General features: G+C 41.0%; 1 protein-coding gene across 2 annotated transcripts in view; it reads right to left on the bottom strand.

Moving 5' to 3' along the window:
• Positions 1–7,844: 7,844 nt before the first annotated feature.
• The window catches only part of FMN2 (formin 2), a 371,000-nt gene continuing 353,953 nt past the window's right edge, over positions 7,845–24,891 (bottom strand). For both annotated transcript variants that reach the window (XM_032319379.1, XM_032319378.1), the window contains 2 exons: positions 11,675–11,756; positions 7,845–9,367 (listed from right to left, as the gene is read on the bottom strand). In XM_032319379.1, coding sequence (XP_032175270.1) covers positions 9,341–9,367; positions 11,675–11,756 — 109 coding nt within the window. In that variant the 3' untranslated portion in view covers positions 7,845–9,340. The remainder of the gene's footprint in view (positions 9,368–11,674; positions 11,757–24,891) is intronic.

Here is a 24,891-nt window from a genome sequence, read left to right as displayed (position 1 = left end):
TTTAGTACTCTGAATATATCATGCCAGTCGTTTCTGGCTGTTAGGTTTCTGTGGATAGGTTTGCTGCCAACCTAATATTTCTACCATTGTATGTTACAAAGCTCTTGTCCTGAGCTGCTTTCAGGATTTTCTCTTTGTCACTGAGACTTGTATGTTTTGCTATTAGATGACAGGGTGTTGACCTCTTTTTATTTATTTTGGGGGAGGAGGTCTCTGTGCCTCCTGGATTCTGATGTTTGTTGCCTTCGCCAAATTAGGGAATTTCTCTGCTATAATTTACTCCTATATACCTTCTGTCCCTCTCTCTTCTTCTTCTGGGAATCCAATTATTCTAATAGTTTCATTTTATGATATCACTTATCTCTTAAGATTCTCCACTCACGATCCAGTAGTTATTTTTCTTTTTCTCAACTTCTTTAGTCTTCGGTATCACTGATTCTCTCTTCTGCCTCATTTATCCTAGCAATAAGAGCCTACATTTTTTATTGCACCTCATTGATAGCTTTTTTAATTTCAACTTGGTTAGACTTTAGTTTAGTTCTCTTATTTCTCCAGAAAGGAATTCTCTAGTATCTTCTGTGCTCTTTTCAAGCCCAGCTAGCATCTTTATAATAGTCATCTGAACTCTAGTTCTGACATCTTATTAATGTCCATATTGATTATGTTCCTAGCTGTCAGTACTGCCTCTTGTTATTTATTTATTTATTTATTTTGAGGTGAATTTTTCTGCTTTGTCATTTTACTCAGATGAGAATTGATGAGTGGGAGAATAAAATACTAAAAGGGTAGCAATGACCCCTGAAAGCATAAACTAATCAAATGAAGAGACCCAAAATGAGGGGGAGAAGGAAGGAGAAAAAAAATTATATCTATAAAAATTTAGATATAGATCTATGATTAGACTGGTGTATATTGATTTTGGGTGTATTTTGGTCTGTTGGGAAGAAAATGCCTCCCAAAATTTTAAAGAATGAAAAACTTATGTACATACAAAAATAAGGGTAAACACGATGAAGGGATGGATATGACTGTAAAGATGAAAATTTAAAAAGATTCTAAAAACTAATTGATAATTAGTTGGTTGAAAAAAGAAGAAAAATTAAGAGAATGTGATCAGGCTAGAGACTAGAACAAAGCCATACACTAGATCTAGGGTATACTTAATCTGTTAGAAGAAACTGTATCCCATAATTTTAAAGAAAGCAAAACTTTTATGTATACAAAAAATAAGGTTAAATACAGTGAAGGTATAGAATAATAGTGAAAATTTTAAAAGATTTTTTAAAAAAAGTTACTGCTAATATAAAATAGTTCAAAGAGGTTAAAATAGGAAAAGGAAAAATTAAAAAATAGGATAAGAAAAAAATTAAAAAATTTCACTTTGAATTGTATGTGTTGCTTTCCCCTTGCTCTGATGTTCTACAGTTCTCGTTGATGGGTGTACATGGTCTTGGCTGGATGTTCTTGTTGATCTTCTGCGGGAGGGGCCTGTTGCCCTGATTCTCAAATGTCTTTGGCTGAGGTGGAACTGCACAACCCTTGCCAGGGGCCGGGCTAAGCAATCTGCTCCAATTCGTGCTCAGAGCTTTTGTTCCCTGAGTGCTTTCTGTACTGCTTTGGAGGACGGGAATGAAGATGGCGGCCTCTTAATCTCTGGCCAGAGGAGCTGAAAGCTCAGGGTCCGACTCCTTGGTGTGTCCTCAGAGAAAAGCCATCAGTCCCCCCTGTCTCCCTGGTCTCCAGCCACGCTCTGAGCTCACCTGGTCTGTGACTGAGGGTTTCTATCTCAGGTGTACGGCCTGTTTGGAGTTTCCAAACGCAACAGATTGTGGCTGCATGCTTCTGCGCCACTTCTCCTGGACGAGGAAGGAGGGGGTCTCCCTGGATCTGCCACTTGTAGGGTCCCTGCTTAAAGAGTAGTGGCCCGACTGTGCCAGGGATCATGGTTTAAGGTAACCCTGAGCTGAGAGCCCCCTCCTCAGCTCCATCTTTGCAGGCAGCCTCCCTGCTCTGAAATCTGCAAGCTCTGCCACACTCAGGCACCCGCCGTCTTTCCGTGATCCCAAGGGTCCTGAGACCACACTGTCCCCACGAGGCTTCCACCCCCTGCTTCGCCTTTGGAGAGATGTCCCTCAGTGGAGCAGACTTCTAAAAGTTCCAATTTTGTACCCTGCTGCTCTCTCTCTTGCCGGGCAGGCCCCTCCCCCCATGGTCTATCTTCCTGTATATCACCTCGGGTTCACTTCTCCGCACATCCTGCCTTCCAGAAAGTGGTCGCTTTTCTGTTCCTGGCATTGCTGTTGTTCTTCTCTTCCATCTCCTGTAGAGTGTGTAGGTGTTCAGAATGGTTTGATAACCATCTAGCTGAACTCCTGGGCCAATGAAATTTAGGTCTCCTACTCCTCTGCCATGTTGCTCCTCCCTTCTATAAACATTTTCTGAATGATACGAAGAGACCAAGACAAGATCCTTAGCATGCTTGAATTGCTTAATTTCTCCTATTCATCTTATTACTTAAAATTCTAGACACTTTTATAAACATATTCATTACAGTTAGTTTACAATCTGAAGTTGATTTATTTTGCCAATTTCTCTGCTCTCTGATTTTTTTTTTTTAAGATTTTATTTATTTGGCAGAGGGAGAGAGATCACAAGTAGAGAGGCAGGCAGAGGGGGAGGGGGAAGCAGGCCCCCTGCTTAGCAGGGGGCCTGATTTGGGGCTTGATCCCAGGACCCTGAGCTCATGACCTGAGCCAAAGGTAGAGGCTTAACCCACTGAGCCACCCAGGCACCCCTGCTCTTTGTGATTTCTTACATCCCAACTTTGTCTTTATCTCTTGTCTTTGCTGAAGTGTGTCCTTCAGCCGCTGTTTCAGTGAGGTTTTTGGGTAGTAAACCCTTAGTTTTCATATGTCTGTAAATATCAATCTCCTCTTCCATGTGAATGATACTTAAACTGGATGTAATGGTCTTGATGCGTTGTTTTAATTAAAAAATTGAAGGTACTACTCACTCTTTGTTAATATTTATTGTTGCTGAAGACAAAACTGCTTTCAGTATAATTATTATTCCATTGTAGATGATGTATTTTTCTGGGCATCTTGAAGTTTTGTCTTTATGTGGTGGGAGATTAACTTTTCTAGGTGCAAATTTATCAGTATTTATCCTGCCTGGAATTTGTTACACATTTTCAAGCACAGAATTCATTTCTGTCTTTGATTCTCCAAATTCTCAGCCATCCCTCAAGCCATTATCTGGCTTCTCCACCATTTCCTTTAATTTCTCCTTATTGGGATCCCTCTCTGGTTGGTTTCTCAGTCCATGCTATATCTAACTCTCCTAACACCTTTAGAAATGTTTTCTCTCTCTCTAATAGGATTTCAGTGAATTCCTTGGTACTATCTTCCAAATTACTAATGATCTCTTGAGTCCATCTGGAATTATTTGTTTATATATGTATTTTTATTTCAGTGATTATATATTTCAAACTCTTTTCAGGTGCTAAACATAGTTTTCATGAACTCATGTAAATTTTGCCCCATTTGAATTTTTGAAAATGAGTTTGTTTTCAATTATTGATTTGTTTTCTTAACAATTTTCTTTAAGTGCTTTGGGAAGTCTCTTGCAGACTTTTCTTGAGGGGGATGTTCATGCTCTTTTCCCTCTTAGCTCTCTGTATCTAGTCATTTTCTGCCATTTCCATCATTCCCAGTTCAGAGCCAAATTTTTTTGGCAGTTGGGAGGTGCTTGGCTCTTGTGTAGCAGCAATATTGGATATACTGCAGGTGTAGACACGGCCAACAAGGTAGGTGGTCTAGTTTGCTCTTTGGGGCTTTCTCTGTTTTCCCCTGCTATGACATACCTGCTGCTTTGTTTGCCGTATTGTGGCATCCACTGTAATTATTTTTGGTTGACTCTTGTGGGTAAAGTCCAACATCTCTGGTGGTAAGCGTACTTTGGTTTTCCTCCATCTGTGGGGCTTGATAGCTCCCTTTACCCTGTCGATTCCTTGCTCACTCGTCGGCACTCCCTCCTTCCCAGTTTACAGCCCCTTCTCCCCTTCCCTTGTTCATCAGTTGTCTGGTTCTACTAGTCAGGGGGAAAGGAGTATTAAAACCTCCAGCTATGATTATGGGATTGTTTCTTCCTTAATTCTGTCCATTTTTACTTCATTTATTCTAAAGCAGTTATCGATGTATACATGATTATGACTATATCTGTTTGTATCTAATTTTTGTAGGCAGCATAATGCCTTTCAAAAAAAAAGGTACATTGTGATAATCATTCTACAATGTTTACACATAAATTTACATATAAATTTGTGTTTAAGGCTGTCATCTTGTTTGTCCTTTGTCCTAATTCTGTTGTTCCTTGTCCTTTATTCTTCCTAAGAATTCAAATAGATTTTGAATTCTGTCTTAATGTGTCTGTTGCCTCTTTAGCTCGTCTTCTTTCCCTTATGTTTCAGTGGTTGCACTGAGGGTTGTACATTCTGAGAGTATAGCTCCATAACTTTTTAGTCTATTTGGAATTAATATTTTACTACTTCATGTTAAGATGTAGAAATCTTGCAATATAGTCTCTCATGCTGTGCCATCCTCTGAAATTGCCTTATGCATTACATTTCTATACATTATGAACTCTTCAATGAAATGTTATTTCTTGCTTTAAACTGTCAGTGTTTAAAATAAACTAAAACCAAAAAGAACTTGTCTTTTATATTTTCCTAGGTATTTACCGTTTGCAATGTTTGCTGTTCCTTCTTGAAAAGGCACATTTGTTTTGGTCTCATTTCTCTTCAACATGAACTTTCTTCAGCATTCTTGTAGTACAGGTCTACTTGTAACATATAGGAGTTGTCCTCTTACGAATGCAAGTGTCTTCACTCACCTTCAGTCTTGAAGTATGTTCTCACGGCATAGAGAATTCTGGTCAACAGGGGCTCTCCTGCTCCCTACTCCCAGGACTTTAAAGATGATGTCATTTGGCCAAAAAGACTGCTGCTTTGGGAGTTTTAGCTGCCGAGCGCTGTACCGTTCCTGAAGCCAGCCCTCAGGCCATTATCTACTGTGGTCCACCCTCCGAGCCCCAGAACTTACCTTCTCTGTTCACTAACCAGGGCCTCCAAGTGGTTGCTTTTATATTTCGTTCGGAATTTACAGGTACTATCTGGGGGAGGGTTGTTCTCTTAGAATCTTACTCCCGTCACACCAGGAGCAGAACTCCAGAACGCACGTGTTTTGTTTTGTTCTTTAAATCTCTTTTCTGCCCTGCTTCTCTAACCTAGTTTAAGCAGAATATTGAAAAAGTCAATCCATTACATATATTTCATTATGTCGGTTATTTACAATAGTGGTGTGTTTGAAAGGCAGAAGGATTGTGATGGGGAGTGCTTCTTTTTAAAGTGCTGTTTACTTTCACCTCTGTAATACTACCTCTGCGTGGTTCTCTGCTTTTAATTCCCTGGTTAATCTTCTGAGGTTCCTTCTGTGACCTATTTCTGTTTCTCTTTTAAACCCTGGTTTCAACCCCATCTCAGTGAGTTTTTAAAAAATCTATTCTCAATTTCCCAGGCCATTTCAACCAGTCTACCTGATTTCAACTATCACCCAAATAGTGATGGCTCTTAGCTCAAAACCTCCAGAATTGGGGCACCTGAGTGGCTCAGTGGGTTAAAGCCTCTGCCTTCAGCTCTGGTCATGATCCCAGGGTCCTGGGATCAAGTCCTGCATCGGGCTTTCTGCTTACTTGTGATCTCTCTGTGTCAAATAAATAAATGAAATCTTAAAAAAAAAAAAAAACCAACTCCAGAATTAAACCTCTCTAATGAGTTCCTCATTGGTATTTTCCAGCTACTAGAAATACGCATGTTCCGCACACATTCGGGATTCTTCATTCCTTCTCAGCGCTGAACTTTTCCCTTCTCTTCCTCTCATTCATTTATTCATTAAATCAGTACATCCTTATGCGTGCCACATGCTGTTTTTAAGGTCACAGATTTAGTTCTGAAGGCAAAAAGTCTCTGTCTTTCTGGATTTAAACTTAAGTGGGTGACCGACTATATACTACTAACTATGTCACTATATAAGACCAGGTATTCCGAAGGGAATGAAGATTGGGGGAGATAAAGCCTTGGGAGTTGGTTTTCTTGATAGTCTTATCAGGTTTCTTAAAGGTACTGATATTTTTGAAGAAACTTGACTGAAGCATTTCCTCCTATCACCTTCGTTGATGCACAGAAACATACTTTGCCAAACAATGCAGTCAAGAAACCAGACTGTCATCTTAAATTCAGTACACTTTCTTGTTTTTCACACGTAAAGATTTCGGAAGTTCTCATATATATTTTACCTCCTTAACATATCATTTCTTTAGCACTAAGTTTCCATCTCTACTACTATTATCAAGTCCTATATTCCTTCCTTTGGACTTGCAATAGTTTCTTTAAAGGTGTTCGGGCCTCTAGGCCTATACTGCTCAACACGGGTACCAGAATGGGCTCTATTAAGTCAGAACCTGTTCATGTTACTTTAAAATAACTCACTGGCTCCACAATGGACTACATCCTGTTTCCTCTTACCGAAGACGTCCATGGTCTGGCCCCGATCCCACCGGTAGCCCCTTACCACTTACCGGGCCTTGTACCGCTTATTCTTGATGAGGCACTAATTCTCCATCAGGTGTGGCAGACTCTTTTGCATCTGTTTTCCATGCTTTCCCCCCCTCAGTTTGTTACCTCTCTCAGAAGCACATCATCATCCCCTCCTCACCAACCATTTGGAAAACTCTCAAGACTGTACTTCACACAAGCTCTTGGAGGAGGTCAGGGCTGCTGACACACCGCCCTACTATGAGCAGGAGGGGCACAGATGATTCTCAAATCCTCTTGACCCCAAACTGTCATACAATCACATCTCTGTGTCTCTGGTGACATCTCTCACATCCTTTCTTGAGCTTTATGCTCTGCTCCCTCCCTCCACCTAACCTGAACCAGGTAAAACTCCTAAAAGAAAGGATGTTTTCGATGCGTCTGAGCACTGTCTTTCCGTCTGCAAATTTCTCCCCCTTCACTTGCCTAATACCCACTCATCTCTCTAGATTTAGCTTTCTGGGCTCTCTGTTCTTAATTTTTGTTAAATAAACTCTACTACCAACGTGCTGCTTGAACTCATGACTCTGAGGTCAAGGGTCACATGCTCTATCAACTGAGACAGCCAGGCACTCCAGCTTTTTGTGCTGATTTGGACACTACAGTGAACCATAGTTGTTGCTTCATATGCTTCCCCAACCTGATGAACATCTTTGAGACATTCAGTTATTAGCACCATGCCTTGACACAAAGTAGATGATTAACCAATGTACAGGGCATAAAAGAAATTATGTTGAAGAATGATCAGACCTAAACACAGAGCTTACTTACAGAGTAAGAAAACCCTTGCCGTGCTTCTCCATTAGTGCTTCGTTTCATTCCTTACTTCCTCTTCTGTATATATCCCATCAGCGCCGTTCCCTTCCTTTGGCCTTACCGTCTTCCGGTAGCCCTTCCCCACTTAATCTGTATCCACTGAATTTTTGCATCTAACTTTACACTTTTGGAAAAAGGATTTCTCAAATATTGATCTATTTCTGCTCATAAGGGGGAATTACTTCTTCCTTAAGATTGCGTTAAGCTTTTCGATTTACTTTTTAAATACGCGACTACTCACAACTGTTCAACTTGAAATAAGAACTTTTAAAAAATCTCCAAACACAGAGTCTAACTTATTTTCCCCTGTGTTAAATACGATGACTGCATTTTGCAAGTATCCTTAGGCGATATACACACAGGAGGCACAGTACTCTTTTATTATTCATTTTATTTTCATATAAATTAACATCCTAGAAAAATTGCAATAGAAACACTAAATACAGTATTGCACATGGCGATCTTTGTTAAATGCCCTATTATTTCAGTGAAGAATGGGAATATACACATGAGAGGAGCTGACGGAGACAGAAGACTACAGAACGACAACCCAAGTCCACTGTTTCTGTGCGCTTGAACTACAAACTAAAAGGTAAGAGACCGTACTTTACATAAACGCAAACGTAGTTATGATTTGGAACATTTTCTCTTTTCAGTTGGTTTCCAATAGCGAGAAATATCAACCACCATAACCTCCAACAAATATCAATCAAAAGAATTTTTAAAAACCCGCCTGTTCGTGTTAGACAAAACCACCACGACGCATCATGAGACGATGTGAACCTACTCTCACGAAGAGTGGGAGATTTACTTTTCTTTTACCCCTCTAAGTGAAATAAAAGAAAATCCTTTCCTAAGCTCCTTCAGATAACAAGTCCTTATATACTCATTTTACAGCCTTTCATCACCTGCTATAACACATAAAGACAATCCCAGTCATGTAAAAATACTCAGGCAGGTAGTATGTTTAAGTAACAGATGTCAATCCATCCAAGAACTCACTTTCTCACCCCCTTTTTTGGCCAACAATTAGTCATGTTTGGCAACTTTATGAGCATCGTTTATTAAATTCCTTCAAAATATGGAATCATGTTCTCTTTGTGAAGGCCAATGGTAAAGTTATACAGAGGCACACCTTTAGGTTATTTTAGTTGAACATTAGCTTTATATAGGGTCTCAACACAGGCTGATAAAAGCCCTCATTAAACTTAAAACTCTGATTCCTGCCTATATTAGATGATTTATAGGAAAGGGCTTACCTCTTTTGCTATATTTCTTCTATTCATTATCTGACTTGAATAAAAAATGATAATCTTCTTTCACAAATATATAGTTAGGGAGAGCAACCCAAGAATTGGGAAAGCCTTGATCATGATATATAAATGGAACTTAAATTTTAAAATAGAAAATTTATATGTGGACATGGAACTGATACAAACGATTCACTAGAAATAACATTTTAACCATAAATCTCAATGCAGTGATAAGGAGTACTGGTTGTCAGTAGAAAGGAAAGTGTTTTGCTGGGACAAGGAATATTCTCACAAAAGTAAATTTTAGGTTAACATTTAGCATGTTCAGCATTAATGGAAATATTGCCTCTTTATACATGCTGTTGTTTTGGTCTATCGATATAATACCATAAACTTTACAAAAAAGAAAAGGTGTCAAATTCTCCACTGGTCTACTGCTTTTGCATTTTTATGAATATACAGTAAAATTCAACAATCAGTGAACTGTTTAGAAAACACAAAGATTATGCAAGAGGTCAAGAGGAAAAATGAACAAATTGATGTAGCTTCCTTCCCGCCCTCAGGTCAGCTGAATTTTGTGGAAGTGGTTACAGTGACTCATATTTATTCTGCTTCTCATTGTTCAGGTTTTCATGCTTATCTTTGCTTTCTGAAAATAAACGCACCAGATAAGAGTTATAGTTAGAAAGAAGACCTTTAAAAAATGTACAGAGTTTAGAATAGCTCAAACAAGATCTTTTCGCTTGGGTCAAATTCTCTGGAAGAAGGTTAAAGATCCACCAGCCCATAAAGGAAAAAGATAGAAGTAAAATTTGTTTTATCTTTAAGAATTTTCAAAAGCCAAGGGGTGTCTGGGTGGCTCAGTCAGTTAAGCGTCTGTCTTCAACTCAGGTCATGATCCCAGGGTCCTGGGATTGAGCCTTGTGTTGGGAAGCTTGCTCCACCCCCCCCACACACACTTTCTGTCTCTCTCTCTCTCTTTCAAATAAATAAGTCTTTTTTTTTTTTTTTTTTTTTTTTAAGATTTATTTATTTATTTATTTGTCAGAGAGAGAGAGCGAGCAAGAACGGACACAGGCAGACACAGTGGAAGGCAGAGTCAGAGGGAGAAGCAGGCTCCCTGTGGGGCAAGGAGCCCGATGTGGGACTCGATCCCAGGACGCTGGGATCATGACCTGAGCCGAAGGCAGCTGCTTAACCAACTGAGCTACCCAGGCATACCTCAAATAAATAAGTCTTAAAAAAGAATTTTCACCAAAATACTTTTGAGAAAAAAAAAAGTTTTAAAAATGCAGCTTCTAGGGGGCGCCTGGATGGCTCAGTGGGTTAAAACTCTACCTTCAGCTCAGGTCATGATCTCAGGGTCTTGGGATCGAGCCCCACATTGGGATCTCTGCTCAGCAGGGAGCCTGCTTCCCCCTCACCTTCTGCTTGCCTCTCTGCCTATTTGTGATCTCTGTCAAAAAAATAAATAATATCTTTTAAAAAAAATGCAGCTTCTAGCTAACATGAAAAAGTGCCAACTCACCTTTCTCATTAGCAATTCTATGCACAAATATATAAGTATGAAGATTGAATTGCTGCTTTGTTTCATGGTTAATATGACTTAATTCTCTTTTATCTTTATAATGACATTGAGGTTAATTAATACTTATTCTTCTCCTCATTCAGTGCACCTTTAAGGTTGTACTTTAACCAGAAAGAAAATTAAACCATAATATACTTGTCAAAATTATTTGATATAAAGAAACTAAAGGGGAAATAGCATTTATTTATTCTTTTATCTATCTATTTGACAGACAGTGAGAGAGGGAACATAAGCAGGGGTAATGGGAGAGGAAGAAGCAGGCTCCCCGCTGATCCCAGGACTCTGGGATCATGACCTGAGATGAAGGCAGACACTTAACCACAGCCATCCAGGCGACCACGGAAATAGATTTTATTATTTTTTAAAAAGATTCTATTTATTTATTTGACAGACCGAGATCACAAGTAGGCAGATTGAAGAGAGCGGGAAGCAGGCTCCCTGCTGGGCAGAGAGCCCAATGCGGGGCTCGATCCCAGGACCCTGAGATCATGCCCTCTGCTGAAGGCAGAAGCTTAACCCCTGAGCCACCCAGGCACCCCCGGAAATAGCTTTTAAATGAAGATATACTTACTAACATTTTCTAAATAGGGTTTAATCAGAATTTAATCATATCCCAACTTCGGTTATTTTGATCTTTTCCATTTAGACATTAGATTAATAGAATTTCAAATGTTCCATTTTAAGGCCTAACCCAACTTTTCATTTAAAACAGCATCATTTACTTAACCCCTGTGGTACTAAGTGATATACCCTCAAAACATTCACAACAACACTGACAGCATCACAAGGGGAAACTCGTCATTTTTACCGAGCCCTGCCTTCGAGGGTGCACAATACGGCAGTTTAAGGAGAGACGTGGGCAAGGAGAAACCTTAGATGAGCTTGTTAGACTTAACGTCATGGCTGACAGTTATTGAACGGCCAACTATGAGAGCCACTTAGGGGTACAAGCCAGGTCTGAGCCCCCCAGTCTGAGCAAAGGACAATACTACACTTGGCGTTGCCCGTCAGGTTTTAGATCCCAGTGGTGCTAATCCAGTGACCACAGCCCAGATGCAGCCCTGGGCGGGTGATGCTTATGTAACAGAGAAAGTGAGAAACGGCCCCTAACTCCTGCCCCTACACACACACACGTAAGTATGAGGCAGCCCCTGACAGAGTCGTCTTCATTCTTATGCTCTGGATGCTCGATCCTGAGACTCTCTAGACCTTTTGGGCCTGATCAAAGGCATAAGGAGAAGGAGAGAATCTTTCTCACACTTAAGAGGAAAATAATTAAAATGTTATGTGCGTTTGCATACATTTTGAAAACAGTGTTTAAAAGCCAAAGTAAATCCCAGGTTAAAAAGGGAAAAGTTAAATACTTACAATTCCAGAGTCATGTCTTGGTTTTATTTTATAAAGTGACTTTCCCTTTTTCTGCCTGCAGACCTCTTCAGCTTCTTTTACTCTGGTTGGAGAAAAGACACATGTGTTTCAACAAAGACCCACACAGACCACTGCAATCCACCTTACGGCAGGTAAGCAAATATCAACGCACTAAGGATTTGAATTACTGGAGAAAATAATACCACATACCCAGGAATATTATTGGACATTTGATTCAGAAACACTGAACGTTAGAGCTAGAGGCTAATTCATCCGGGGGTGTTCTCATTTTGAACTCAAAGGATGTTGAATGGGATGATCTACAAATACATTAAAAATGTTGTATCTACATTTCATCCTGTATTAAAAGAGTCTGATGTAGGAGAAATTAAGGGAATTTTCAGGTGAGGGTTCTGAGAGGGGCTCCATTACATAAATCTGAAGCATTAAAATAATTAAACAACCAGTATCATACAAAACCTCACATGCTTATTTTAAAATTATTTCAAAATCACTTTCCACATCACACTCGCTGTTTGTTGCCTAAAAGTGAATGCTTGGGCAGGTCTTAAAAACCTGAGCTTCATTAAGCAACAAAACCCACCATTTATTTGAAAACAAGCAAACAAAAACAGTGAAAACGGAAAATAGAACGTGTGCAATAATAATGTTTTAACACTTCTCGGAGTTCTCTTAAAAAACACACCCCAAGGAAAATAGTATTAAATTTACCAGAGTTAGAGTTAAGAGAGGATCTTATTTGGCGGTTAAGTTCTTCATTGAGTTCTGGATTTGCTATTTGATACTGGGTAATGTCCTGATACCACTTATATTCTGTCAAACAGTAAAAGAGCTTAATGTATAATAGCATTCTTCTTATTACTAGATAGAATTGTTGCGAAGATCAAAAAACCTTTATTTAAAAAGTTCTTTATAAATTGTAAAATGCTCTAAAAAGTATATGTGATTGTTTTAATTAAACAAATGGTAAGAAATCTATAAACTAGGATTATGCTAATAAAAAGGGATACCCTAAAAAGGAAAATAACCTGTGAGGTTAATTTATTTATTGCGATTTCCCTTGAGAGTTAAAAATGGCGTATTCCTGGAGAAACTAAAAAAGCCATGACTTATCTTAATAAGAGACTTTTTACGTAGATCTTGATGCTTATTTCCTGAAAGAAATGAGTTATAAATATATTTCTTGAGCCTGGTGGTAAAGGATCTCACAGCAGAATTCCTCTGAGTAAGTCCTGTTTTTGAACAGTGGAATGAACGAAGTGATCCACCCCGAAGTCAGAAGACTGAGCTAGAGTTTACATTAAAGCATGACAAGTGAAAGGAATTCTCTCTGGACATAAAATGCCTGCTGTGTTGATACTGTTAGTAATTCCAGAAAATGATGACAATTTCGAAGACACTCCATTGTTACTACTTTTATTACTTTCTACCCAAGTCATAAATTGCCTTTAATCCTTCCTCCAAACATCCGAAGACAAAAACATTTTCTTTATAACAAACAAAGGGCTGCAGAGTTCCCATCTTCCTCTGAAAGAGCTACCAGTAAATTTCAGTTGAAATATTTGGACAGGAATGAAAAAACCATTTTTTTTAAACCTTTTTAAAGCACTTAGCCAACATCTAGCAGATCCCCTCTTAACTTGACTCAGAACTTTCTTTAAAGTATTTTGTAACATTTACTAAAAAAAAATGTACTTTGCCAGTGTTTAGATCACCAAAACATCTTAATTTTCTCACTATCTTCCTAAGGACCACAGAAGACAAATCTCCTACAAACGCGAAGCCGGCGGTTCCTCGCAGCACAGAGGACGCAAACGGAAGCGCCTGCGCGCCGAGGACCCTCCCAAGCTCTCGCTCCCTCCTTCCTTGGACAAGCGTGATCCCAGCAACCGCCGGCCAGGCACTGGGCTTGGCTCGGCTTCGTAAGGACAACGAAGCTCGGCGTCCACCAGGAGAGCCACACACGCAAGCAAGTCCGTTGCAAACACCCCCTGGGTTTCGGAGGCCCAGCCCGGACCCAGGAGGACAGGGTCGTGGACGTGTTTCCGGAGCAGGTGCACAGCGGAGCCTGGCATCCAACAGAAATCCTAGCTGCTCGCACTTTCCTCGGAAGGGACAATGGGACGGCGGAGAGGAGGGCACCGGGCGCGCGTGCGCAGGCCGGGGGAGCCTCGGTGGGGTTGGGGCGGGGGAGAACACGCACGCTGCGGCCCGGCCCAGACCTCCACAGCCCCAGAGGCCGGGGTCGGGGGGGGGGGGTTGGGGGCGGCCGCGCTGAGCCCCCGGCCCCCAGCACCCCCCTCGCCTCCTCACCGCCCCCCCGGCCCGTGCACCCCGAGAACTGGCGCGCTTCCGCGCCCTGCGAGCAGGGGCACCCCCGAAGCTTCCCAGCAAATGGGGCGTCTTCCAGATGACAATTTTATTTCAAGAAAACTCGGACAACAAGACATTTTTTCCACACTTGAGGCAGGAGAAAATGTGTCCCTGGAGGTGCGACGCGGGGCCCGAGCTGGCAGGAGGAGAGGCGGGGAAGGAGGGGCTGCGGCGTCTGGGCGAGCCGGGGGCTCCCCTGAGTAACCCCCTGTGCACGGTCCTCCCCCTTCACTCGTACTCGGCCTAGGTAGGACAAAGATGCGGATCGCAGCTCGACGGGCTTCCAGTGACAAAGCAGGAGGCGTGAGAAGGGGCGGCGGGTCCTGCGGAGGGCGCGGACTGCAGGGAGCGCTGGGTGTGGTGCGGGAACAGTGCGTTCTGTTCCGCTGAAAAGAAAGAAAGAAAGAAGAAAAAGCCTGGTGCCGCTGACATTTCAACCGTGAGGAAAAACGAGCAGGACGGCCTGTTGGGAAAGGAGCGGGGAGGAGAAAGAGGGGCGCCGCTTCCTGTGTGGAGAGACGCGGGAGGAAACCAGGCGACGTGGAAGAGGACAGCCCTGGGCTTCCCCACGCGGCTGGCGCGGGCGTGAGCGGACCCCGCCCCGAGGCTGGACTCCGGGAGACCCGTGTCGAGTCTGGCTGCATCACGCAAAGGGGACTGCCCGGGCCTCGGTCAGTCAAGACTTCACTGGACCAGAGAACTAAACGGGGAAGCAAGACTTCAGACGACACCTGTGACAGGCTCACTCGCTGCTGCGACCTCGGTCAGCCGTCTAGATCACAGAGAGAAAACAGGAGCAGGAACAAATCATTTCACAATGAAAACTCATCACCTTTCGTGATCTTGGAAAAACAGCAACACAGCAAAGCAGAGACTGGAAAACAGGAAATCGAGCATTACCTTTTAGACAGACTAGAAGGACACTGAGTGGTATATAGCGGCTATAAAATTTGATGTTTATGTGAATATGTTGCTGTGATAGCTTTTATTGCCCATAGAAGTTCAGAAACAAAACTCTGCTGAAAAAGCATCAAAAATATGTACTTCTCCCTTAAATGGAGGACCAAAAGTAATCAGAATATGAGACATTCTGTATTCTTTCAGGGAGAATCTAACTAGAGGAAATAACCAGAAGACATGTATGGAATGAGGTTTGGCAAACAGAGCATGCCTGCCTTGAGTTACAGACTCTACCTTCTTCTAGTAACTTCTATCTTCTCTAGAAGGGAAAACCAGATAAACAAGCTAATTTAAATAGGCTTCAAATGAGCGCAGGAAGACTGAGTTCAATTCTAGATCAGCGAATAGAGTTCTCGGACCTGGAGGCAGCTGCCACAGGCCTTTCCCACACGCCCCACACCTCCCATGCTTCAGGCCTCCCAGCTGTGTCCGGAAGGCGAGAGGGGCCGGAGTCTTCCTTACAGACAGGCAGGGCTTTCCCGCTCTCCGTGGCCAAGAGTCTAAGAGTCTAAGACACTGTACACATCGTTCCATGGCACCCCAACCTGCTTACATGGCGGCTTGTCTGCAAAGATGGACAGTGATGCTGGACCGAGCATGAAACCTGGAATTCTAGCTTATCAAGGTAAAGAAGCGTGACAACCATTAATTGGTAAAGACAGATTTTGTGATGCTTCAGAGAACCGTGTACAGGATAGGAAGGGAAGGTTTTTGTGAGGAACACCAATCTGAGATTCTCTCTCACTTGGAACTGTTTTCTTGGTCCAGGGCAAAGTGACCAGAGAAAAACAAAACCTCTTTAAGCATTAAAGCTTATACTTAAATTTACTTAAAAACTTTTATATTAAGTTTTCTAAAAATAAAGTCGTAAATGTAACCTAAAAAAATAAATAGATCTTAATACATCTATAAGATTTTTAATTCCTTATATGCAAATATCCCAAGTTGTAACCACTTCCTTTGGTTTTAAGGAGTTATGAATTTAGAAGTTATGGAGCACAGGAAATTTGAGCCCAGGAGAATGAAAACATTTCTAAGGTCTCTATCAGAAACAAGGCAGAGGCAGGTGGGAGAATGAAAAAATACTTTTTATCAAAAAATTTGCTAAAACTACTTTGCATTCCAATATTATTTTTATTTTGGTATTAAAAAAAGGAAAACTTTCTCAAATTTTGTCCTTAATATAACTGGGCACATTTAACCTACAGGCTATTCTAAATAAAGAGAGTGGTTTCTTATTTCTCTCCTAATAAAGATGTATTTTTCTCTGCACTTTCCCCCCTCATCCCCAGACCCATTTATTGTCAGGCAAACATATACAAAAGTTCAGTGTGATTAAGTTTAAAGACAGTGTGTGAGATGAATAAGGGAGATACACTTTGGCACAGAAACAGAGAAAAGAAACCAGACATCCCTGAGGCCTGCAGGCAGAATAATTTTTATCTACCTTCTAGAGCCAAAGCCAGGCTGGCCACAGTCTTATCAAGAAAACAGACACGCTCTCATCATTCAATGGAAGGAGCAAGGGAGTCACTTTTCTGCCACTAAACATTAATAATTTGGTCTAAATAAGAATCTGTGGCCGACGCATGCATTTCCTGCTGGCTCCAGCGAGGCTTGCTGGGAGCGGCCGGATTCCTCACTGGAGTCTACAGCGTGTGAGAGATGTACGTGCAGCCTGGGGTTGGCATGTCAGTGCTGGAGGTCTTGATGCCCAGAGTAATAAGCTAAGAGTAGATGTAATTATTACCCGTTCACCGTGTACTGCACTGAAATACAACACCATCGTGCCTGCCAACAAATTTACAATTTTTTTTTAAGAGAAAGGGGAGGAAAAAAAGACATACATATACACACACAGTGAGAGACTGTAGACAAAGGCTGGTTAGGCATGCCAGCTTTAAAGTGGTGGGTCTCTCTCCAGATAAAGATAGAAGCAGGTGTTAGATGTCTTCTGGAATTCAAGGTGGTCTGGGGGAGGTTACTCCTGGCTCTGTTGTCTCTGCCTTATAACCTTAATGATTTAACACACACACACATAAAATACCACAAAACCCCTGACAATATAATGGGAACAATCAACCCAAAATGTCACTTACCATTAGCCTCAAGTAAAAAGAACTACAGTGTACACACATGTGCATTTCTGAACTTCATCACTGACAATCTGAGACTTTTCAGAGAGAACACTGCATTTGTTACCTCAAAGGGTTATGGACAACAGACAGAATGAATGCCAAAGTGCCCTCTGCTCGAGGAAACCAAGCTCGAAGGACACCTTTCAGTTTCTTTGATGCACCAGCAGCATGGCTCGGGCGAGCTGAAGAAGGGGTTGGCACTCATCCTGCACTCGCATCGCGGGAACCCACGGTGCGCGCTGGCCCTTTCTGTCAACGACAGTAGCTGAATTTTGAGAAATCTTCGTGGTCTAAAATCTAGGATTCCATGACAGATATACATGTTCTAGGTTTGTGTCCTAAAAACTGAAGATCTATATGAAACACAAAGCCCATAAGCAGAAATGGTGTACATCAGTGTTTCCCAGAGTGTATACGTGGGTGAAGAGAGGAATCGTTTACTCAGAAGAAAACACAGTCCCCTGACCAAATTGATCCCTACAGCCAGAATCTCTCTGGTGGCTGTCTGAGATTCCTCTAAATGCAGAACGTTAGAATTCATGGATGAGCTGCCTCAGAAAAACCTTCTCCTATACTGTTGGAATGGTTATAGCAGAAAACGGGTGTGAATGTATGCCACTACCCCTCTCATTTCCGAGCCAACACAACACCCCCTCCCCGACATATACAAATCATCACTTACAGCAGCCCCTCTGTGGAGTAAAAGCGGTCAGTCCTTTCCTAGCCGGCAAACCCACCAGCACTTTCTAGTTCTTACCTTCCTCTAGGACAGGAATCACTCCGAAGTGGTTAACTAGTCCCTGATTTTAAAATTCTCGATCGTTTGGTCCTTGGAGAATTTCTGAGTTCTCCAACAATTTTTCTGAACATGCTTCATCTCTTTTGCTGCTAAACTTCTCCCCCACACTCAGGGTCTAATCTTATTCCTGCGGTATCTGTAGGCAATCTCCACTTTAGAATTCCAGCTGCAAAGAGACTTTCCCTACCTCTAGTTCTGATCTTTCCCCTGAGTTCCAGATCCCAGTGGACATTCTTCTTTCTTCCCTGACCCCAGCCTTGGTTAAGAACCCAACTATCCGTAAACACTCATCCTCTAAACCCTTTCTCTGCCTTCCTCACCAGCTCTCCATATATATGCAAATGGTTAATGAGTTTTGTTATTAATGATTCCTTAGTAATGATTTTTAAATCTGTCCCAACCTAAATTCCATCATCTCTGATTGGTTTTCAAAGCTTCTCCTGATGTCATCTAGACCACTGACTGCCCTGCCCCACGGAATGGCCATCCTTCACAAATGTCCAACACATGGAAGTCATCTGAGCCACATGCTCATGGTATTCAAGGCCATTCACAACTAACTGAATTTCTCCTTACTTTCTACAGTGTTCCTTGGGTTCCAACCATGCAGAACCACTTCCCACCCCATAGGTGGTCTTCACTAAATCTGTTCCTTTGGGTCTACCCATTCTCTTTTTCTCTTCCTTCCATGGCTCCTTCAAGCTCAAAAATAGCTTCCTATAGAGAGTATATCTGATCCGCTAGGAAGGCTTATTTTAAAGACTTAGATTATTGATATATCTGTCTTTTGCCTTGTTGGACAGTAAGTTTCTTGAGATTAGAGATCACGTACATTCATTTTTTACGTTCCCAAGGATAATAATAAAGCTGGCATAACAATTGGTTAGATGTTTGAAAAATAACAAAATGAAAAAAACAATAAGTGCGTGAGGAATAGGGAAATCAAAAGTAAGCTAAAAAAATTCACAGGGATCAATTCTGACAAATAACTAGGACTTTGATTATTTAAATCTCTTGTTTTTGCTTCCTTCTTCCAGTAAACTCTTCATCAATGAGTCTGGATGTCCAATTCACATATTGAGTAAACTACGCAGAGTCCTATTTGACCTGACCTTTGAGTTTACTGATTTACTATTATAATTCCATTCATAAATAACAATGTAGTTGAATGGATGCGCATAAAATTTAGGAAACAGTTTAGTGTATCATATTCACTTTCTTCCATCTTAAAACTAAATTTATATACATTAAATGAATCATTAGGAGCCTATAAGGATTCCACCTGAAGTCATGTCTAGTTCCTAGGTTAGTGGAAAACCCTTACTAGTTCCTAGGTTAGTGGAAAAGATAAACAACATAGATATAATAAATCTTCTTTTCAACAAAGCATTCAAGGAATCTCTAATGGGATGTCTGCAGACTAGAAAGAGAAATGATAGTTGGGGGAGAGGATACTTAGATGAATTTACAATGGTCAAATATACTACAAAAATATAACAGGGTATCCTTCCATATGGTTATGTTCCTGTATTAAAAAGCATCTTATTGAAGAGAATCAAGCACAATTAAGCGATAAAATTTATGGAGAGACTGTTTTAATCTGAGACTGGGTAAAACTGTCCTAGCAATCACGGGTGTCCAAAAAATGAGAGGGATGCTTTGTTATTCGAAGAAAGGGAACACTTAGAGTAAGTGGTGTGACAGACATAGTGAATGAGGGCTTCATGTTCACCGCCTCACCCAACCATCTGACAATCAAGCATGAGAGATGCCATCACGCTCTTTGGAAAAGCAGCAGCCTGGGACTCAGAGATTCTTGAAGTTGTATGATAACGGAATGAATCACCTGGGCAGCTTCAACATCTGCTCTCCTTCCCTATCATTCCCACCAGAAAGGGTACAAAACCATGGGCTTAATGTCTACCTATTAGTCCTGTAAAAATGGAATTCCTATAGTGGGAAGTAAGATGGGATAGAGGACCTTCATTTTACTTCCTAAGTTCAGTACCTCTTTTCCTTTTAGAGAGCCTCCACAGAACGAGCATCTTTAAAGACACGATGATGTTAGCTCCTTGAAGGCAGAGAATGGAATGTCTTTCTTTTCCATATCCCATGCCCTGCACAGCACCTGGCTCATCATGGTCAATCTAACACTTACTAAGGACTTGTTACATGCCAGGCATTGGGCTCGAAGGGTTTGACAGATGTTACCTCCTTTAAGTCTTGTAAAATAACCCCAACGTCTACGATGAGGAAACTGAAACCTAAAATAGTCAAAGTATTTGCTCAAGGTCATACACCAATTCGTGGCAGATCTGTGGTTCAAATCCAGTCAAACAGAAAATCTACCCCGCAGTTCTGGCTTCAACCGCCGAACTACCTTGCCTTTAACTACACAAATACACGGGAAAGATGAAGTACACAACCACTGATACCTTCTACTTATTTCCGTGTATATATTTATCATATATGTATATATTTCCATGCTCTGTATTAATTTATTCATTCATTTAGAAGCATTTGATTCTTAAAGACTGGATCTTTTAAAACCCTGAACATATAAAGTGTGGCAGTTTAAAATGATTTTTGAGAAAAGAAACTAGAAACATTGCCACATATGTTTTATTAGATTCTAGGGAGAAATACTATAATGGCACAGATTTTGAACTTTATTCAGGGAAAAGTAGGAACGGAAACACAATGGTCTACAGTGTTCATCTATGTAAAAGAAAAGTGTGTAAGACCATCTGGGGAAAACAAAGCTACCACCATTTTCTTGATCCTAATTTCTAGGGGAAATGTTTGATGTGGTTCTCTGAATAAGGCATGTGAGTTGCAATCAGAACACATCTAAAAATACAGGAAAGAAACTTCTATTTTTTTTTTTAAAACAAATCCTCAATATAAATTTTAAACTAAAACTCAGTGAAGGCATTTCTGAAGACAGGGAAGTCGACACACTCTTCAAGTGTGTCCTGGTACTTGTTGGTGATCTAATCTGATACATAAAAGTCTGGGAAGTTCAGCCCAGTCCAGTCAGCATACTTTCTTAATTGCAGCACACTGCAAAGCTCTCAGCTGAGTAGGAGTCGGTGGCAAGTGCTAGAAATGCTGACATTCTGTGCTGCTGAAGAAGGAAAATACAGTTGCTTCATGGACTCAACAGCAAGGTTCACATTCCAACTGTGTCAATAGAGAACCCAAACTAAACTCTGTCAAACCAAGAGTATCCTTTTGTCATGTTCTTCTAGAAGGAATTTAACATGGCCCGAGAAAAAGCTGAGAAATCTGGAAGGTACTATTTAGAACTTTTTAAAATGCTTGGACAATAAGCGTTTAAGAGCCACCGAGAAGAGGAATATTTGTGTTCGTGTACGTGCTAGGATTTTTAAACTCCTCATCACATGTTTTTCACCACTAATTTAAAATCTCTGACTTATATGAAAGAAAAAGGGGTTTGTTTTTCTCATGGATCTTGTAGTAGAGACTTTTAATTCTGTATTAGATGTAGATTTACATGGAATTTACAAAAGTAGCTCAGCTGACAAGCCCTTTGCCTGTCTGGTAGAGGGACCATGTTTTTTCTGTACAAATTGAAAATTTTTAGATTTCCTTAATAAAATGGTCAAACGACAATCTCTGGTTCTACAAATTTATGATAGCGAATAAGACACATTTCTCTCATACATGATGGCCAAATCTGTGATAAAATCGCTTGTGACAGCACAATTAATCTTTTATTACAGGAGATTAATGTTGTTTACTACATTTGACATTTTTCATGCAAACATCGGTTTACTACTTCCACATGCTAAGATATTTTCTTAATGTCAGTGATTTTTTGGGCATATGGTTCAGAAACATTTTTGATTATAGTTAGTCAGATGTAAACTTAAGCTGCTGGTACACACACCACGGCTTTTGTTTTGACACTTCTCTAGCAAAAGAGGATATGTATGAATAACCTGGATCCTATTTTTAAAAGACTTTTTTTTTTTTTTTTTTGGTTGCAGGGAGGAATTCAAGGTCTATTAGACATGGAAATTAGTTTATAGAAAGTTTATCACATTTCCTCCCTGCAAAGCTCATAAAAGGGTACAAGAAAGCTACTTTTATCATGACGCTTCGGGATTATGCAAGAGGAAGTACGGCTTGATTAAGGGAGAGACGTGGGCGATACAAGACGATACAAGACAGGAATGGGAACACAACACACATACTAAGGGAGACCAAGAACAGGGTCCCGACATTTCCCCTCCTGGATGATTCCTATCTGGCTAAAAATATGCTGTTTATCCCATCATCATCAAAAAACGAAACACCCTAATTCACCTTCCTCTCCAGCTGGACCTTCTGTTCTCTTTGACCCTTTCTAGGCACAAACTCCTGTGGTCACTGTCTCCACTTTTCTGCTCCCGCCTCATCTCTACCCGGCCACTGGACAGAGACTCCTCTCGCGGATGCCATCAGCTCCTTCCCCTTCCAATGCCAGGGTCAGTCCCTGGTTCTCGCCGGCCTCGTGTGAACACCAGCAGCGTTTCACAGGCTCCCCCTAAGCTCCTTCTTGAAGCCCCTGCAGCACCTTGCCTGCCAGACACCCCCCCCCTCACTCTATTCCAGCAACTTCGGCCTCCTCCCGAAACACGCTCCTTCCTCGGGCTTTGTACCTCCCTTTCTGTCTCCAAGTATCCTCTGGCTTATCCCATCCAGTCTATAGTGAGACCAACACCTCTTACAACTCACTTTTCCTCCATCCTACTTTATTTTTTGTCAGAGCCTGTATCAGTCCCGGTGTACGTTAATTTAGCTTCAGAAGGCCGGGATTTTGTTTTGTTTACAGCTCCGGCGCCTGGCACATAGTAGCCACTTAAGAAATACTTGTTGAATGGCCTCAGTGAAACGCATGAACAAGTCCTAAGTTCACAGTGAAGAATGCAGAAACGGTGTTCAGAGTTGGAAGAAAGCAGAAGGTCCACAGGGAACAGTTACAAAAGACCATTAAAAGTTGCATAAAAGCATCCTTGACTTCTCATCCGCCCCCCACGTTTCCCAGAATTTATCTCAGGATCTCCATTCCTTAGCAAATCTACCTTAGGTTGGAGAACACTGAATTTTGAATAGACCAGCTAGAAAATTTCTCCTAGAGCAAGAAAGGTGAAGAAGGGTATGGACTTGCTGATCCTGGGAGTGTTAAGAAGTGCAACTGGCTGTGTGAGTTGTGGTGCCAGTAAGGGCACAACTGGAAAAGCAGATGATGTAGCCCAGGCTGGGCAGGAAGCTCTCTGAATGAAGGGATGAATGAATCGGAAAAGTCCAAAGAGATTCTAGAACAATTAAAAGAACCGGAAATGTGATAGCAGAGTGATGGAGAACTTGACAGCATCTTCATAGCTAACCTTAAATATGTGAGGACACGGGCAAGGGATTGGATTTATTTGTGTGGTTCGAGAAAGAGTAGAATCAGCACCAGTGACTCCAGTGTTCAGGCGCCAGGTGTCTGTTCATCCTGTGATCCTTTATCCAAGCCCTTGGGGCCTGAGGGATTACAGAATTCAGAATCCTTCTAACTACAGAGAGAAACTACCAAACACTACCAAACGGGTCTGACATAGCATGAAGTAACCAAACAGGCCGGCCTTTCTGCAGTACACATTCTACCTGGGATAAATAAAGACTATGTAAATTGTCTCACGTAAGTTGAGTTTGCCACAAACTTAGGGAAAAATGTTTGGTTTCAGAGGTGTTTTGGATCTCCAAATTGTAGACAAGGGATTACGGCCTTGAACTATAAAACTATGAACAAAACTGTATCTGTTGGGATACTTGCTCCCAACATTTGTGAACTCCATGATCCCTGTTAGGGAATCTCTTAAACTCTCAGGTGGAACATAGGAAAAGACCACTAATCATTAAGAATTTGGACGTGAATACTTAATTTTTCTTTGATCAGCATTACTAGGAAATTTGTTTTTAGGAACTACTTATGAATGAATAGTAAAATATATATTTTATGGGAGTCAGCACAATCTTTTTCCTTTTTTACATGATCCACCAGCTTTCTGATGGTCATGTTCTTGCCTCTCTTAAGCTAAGAGTTTGTGCACGGTCCTTAAATCCCATGTGAATCTTTGGGACACAGTAATAGACCATAACTAGGGGTAGAGTATGCTATGAGTTCTTTTTCTTTTTTTAACCATAGGTGGAGGAGAGAGCTGTAAGAAATAGGAGCCAACTTAAGCTTTCTTCATAAAAACATCATTTTCACTTACTTGAGTTTGTATCTTTTCCTTAGTGGTTTTATGTGTGACTTCTAATAACTCTCCACCCATCCATCTGCCTGTCTGTCCATCCATCTGCTTAGCCATCCAGCCATTTATCCAAGATATTAAAAAAACAATTGCCTTTCTACCTTTTTCTCTCATTAGTCCATCAGCATTACCTAGCTTCCAGTTCATGCTCTAGTACTCCATGCAATGATTCTTTCATTTTGCCGTTGTAAAATGAAAACATTAAAAAATTATTCAGAGCTACAGGAAATAAACCCATGCACAAATGCCATACAGAATTGAGTGCTTCTGCCCTAAAAACAACACATGAACTTAAGAATACATCAATATCTATATCTAGACTAACTTTTAAAATGAGAGCTTTTAAGTTATCTATGAGTGTCCGAAATTCTCTAAACTGCTGAAATAACACTCGTTTCAATTATTCTCCATCTTATTTACATCTGCCATACATTCGGAAAATTTTAATGTGGCCAAATGGGATTCTGTCAAACCTTCCCAAAATGTTCACCCCTAGGCCGAAGGAATGTGAACCAAAGAGGTTAATTTTTTAAAAATAATTGTATCTCATAAAGTTAAGAAAAGCTATGAATATGCTTTTATTCTGATGTTTTGTCCCTATAAAATATGTATTACCTG

Source organism: Mustela erminea, chromosome 17 (genome assembly GCF_009829155.1).
Source record: "Mustela erminea isolate mMusErm1 chromosome 17, mMusErm1.Pri, whole genome shotgun sequence".
NCBI classification, from domain to species: Eukaryota; Metazoa; Chordata; class Mammalia; order Carnivora; family Mustelidae; genus Mustela; species Mustela erminea.
This window is presented reverse-complemented; position numbering and strand designations above follow the sequence as displayed.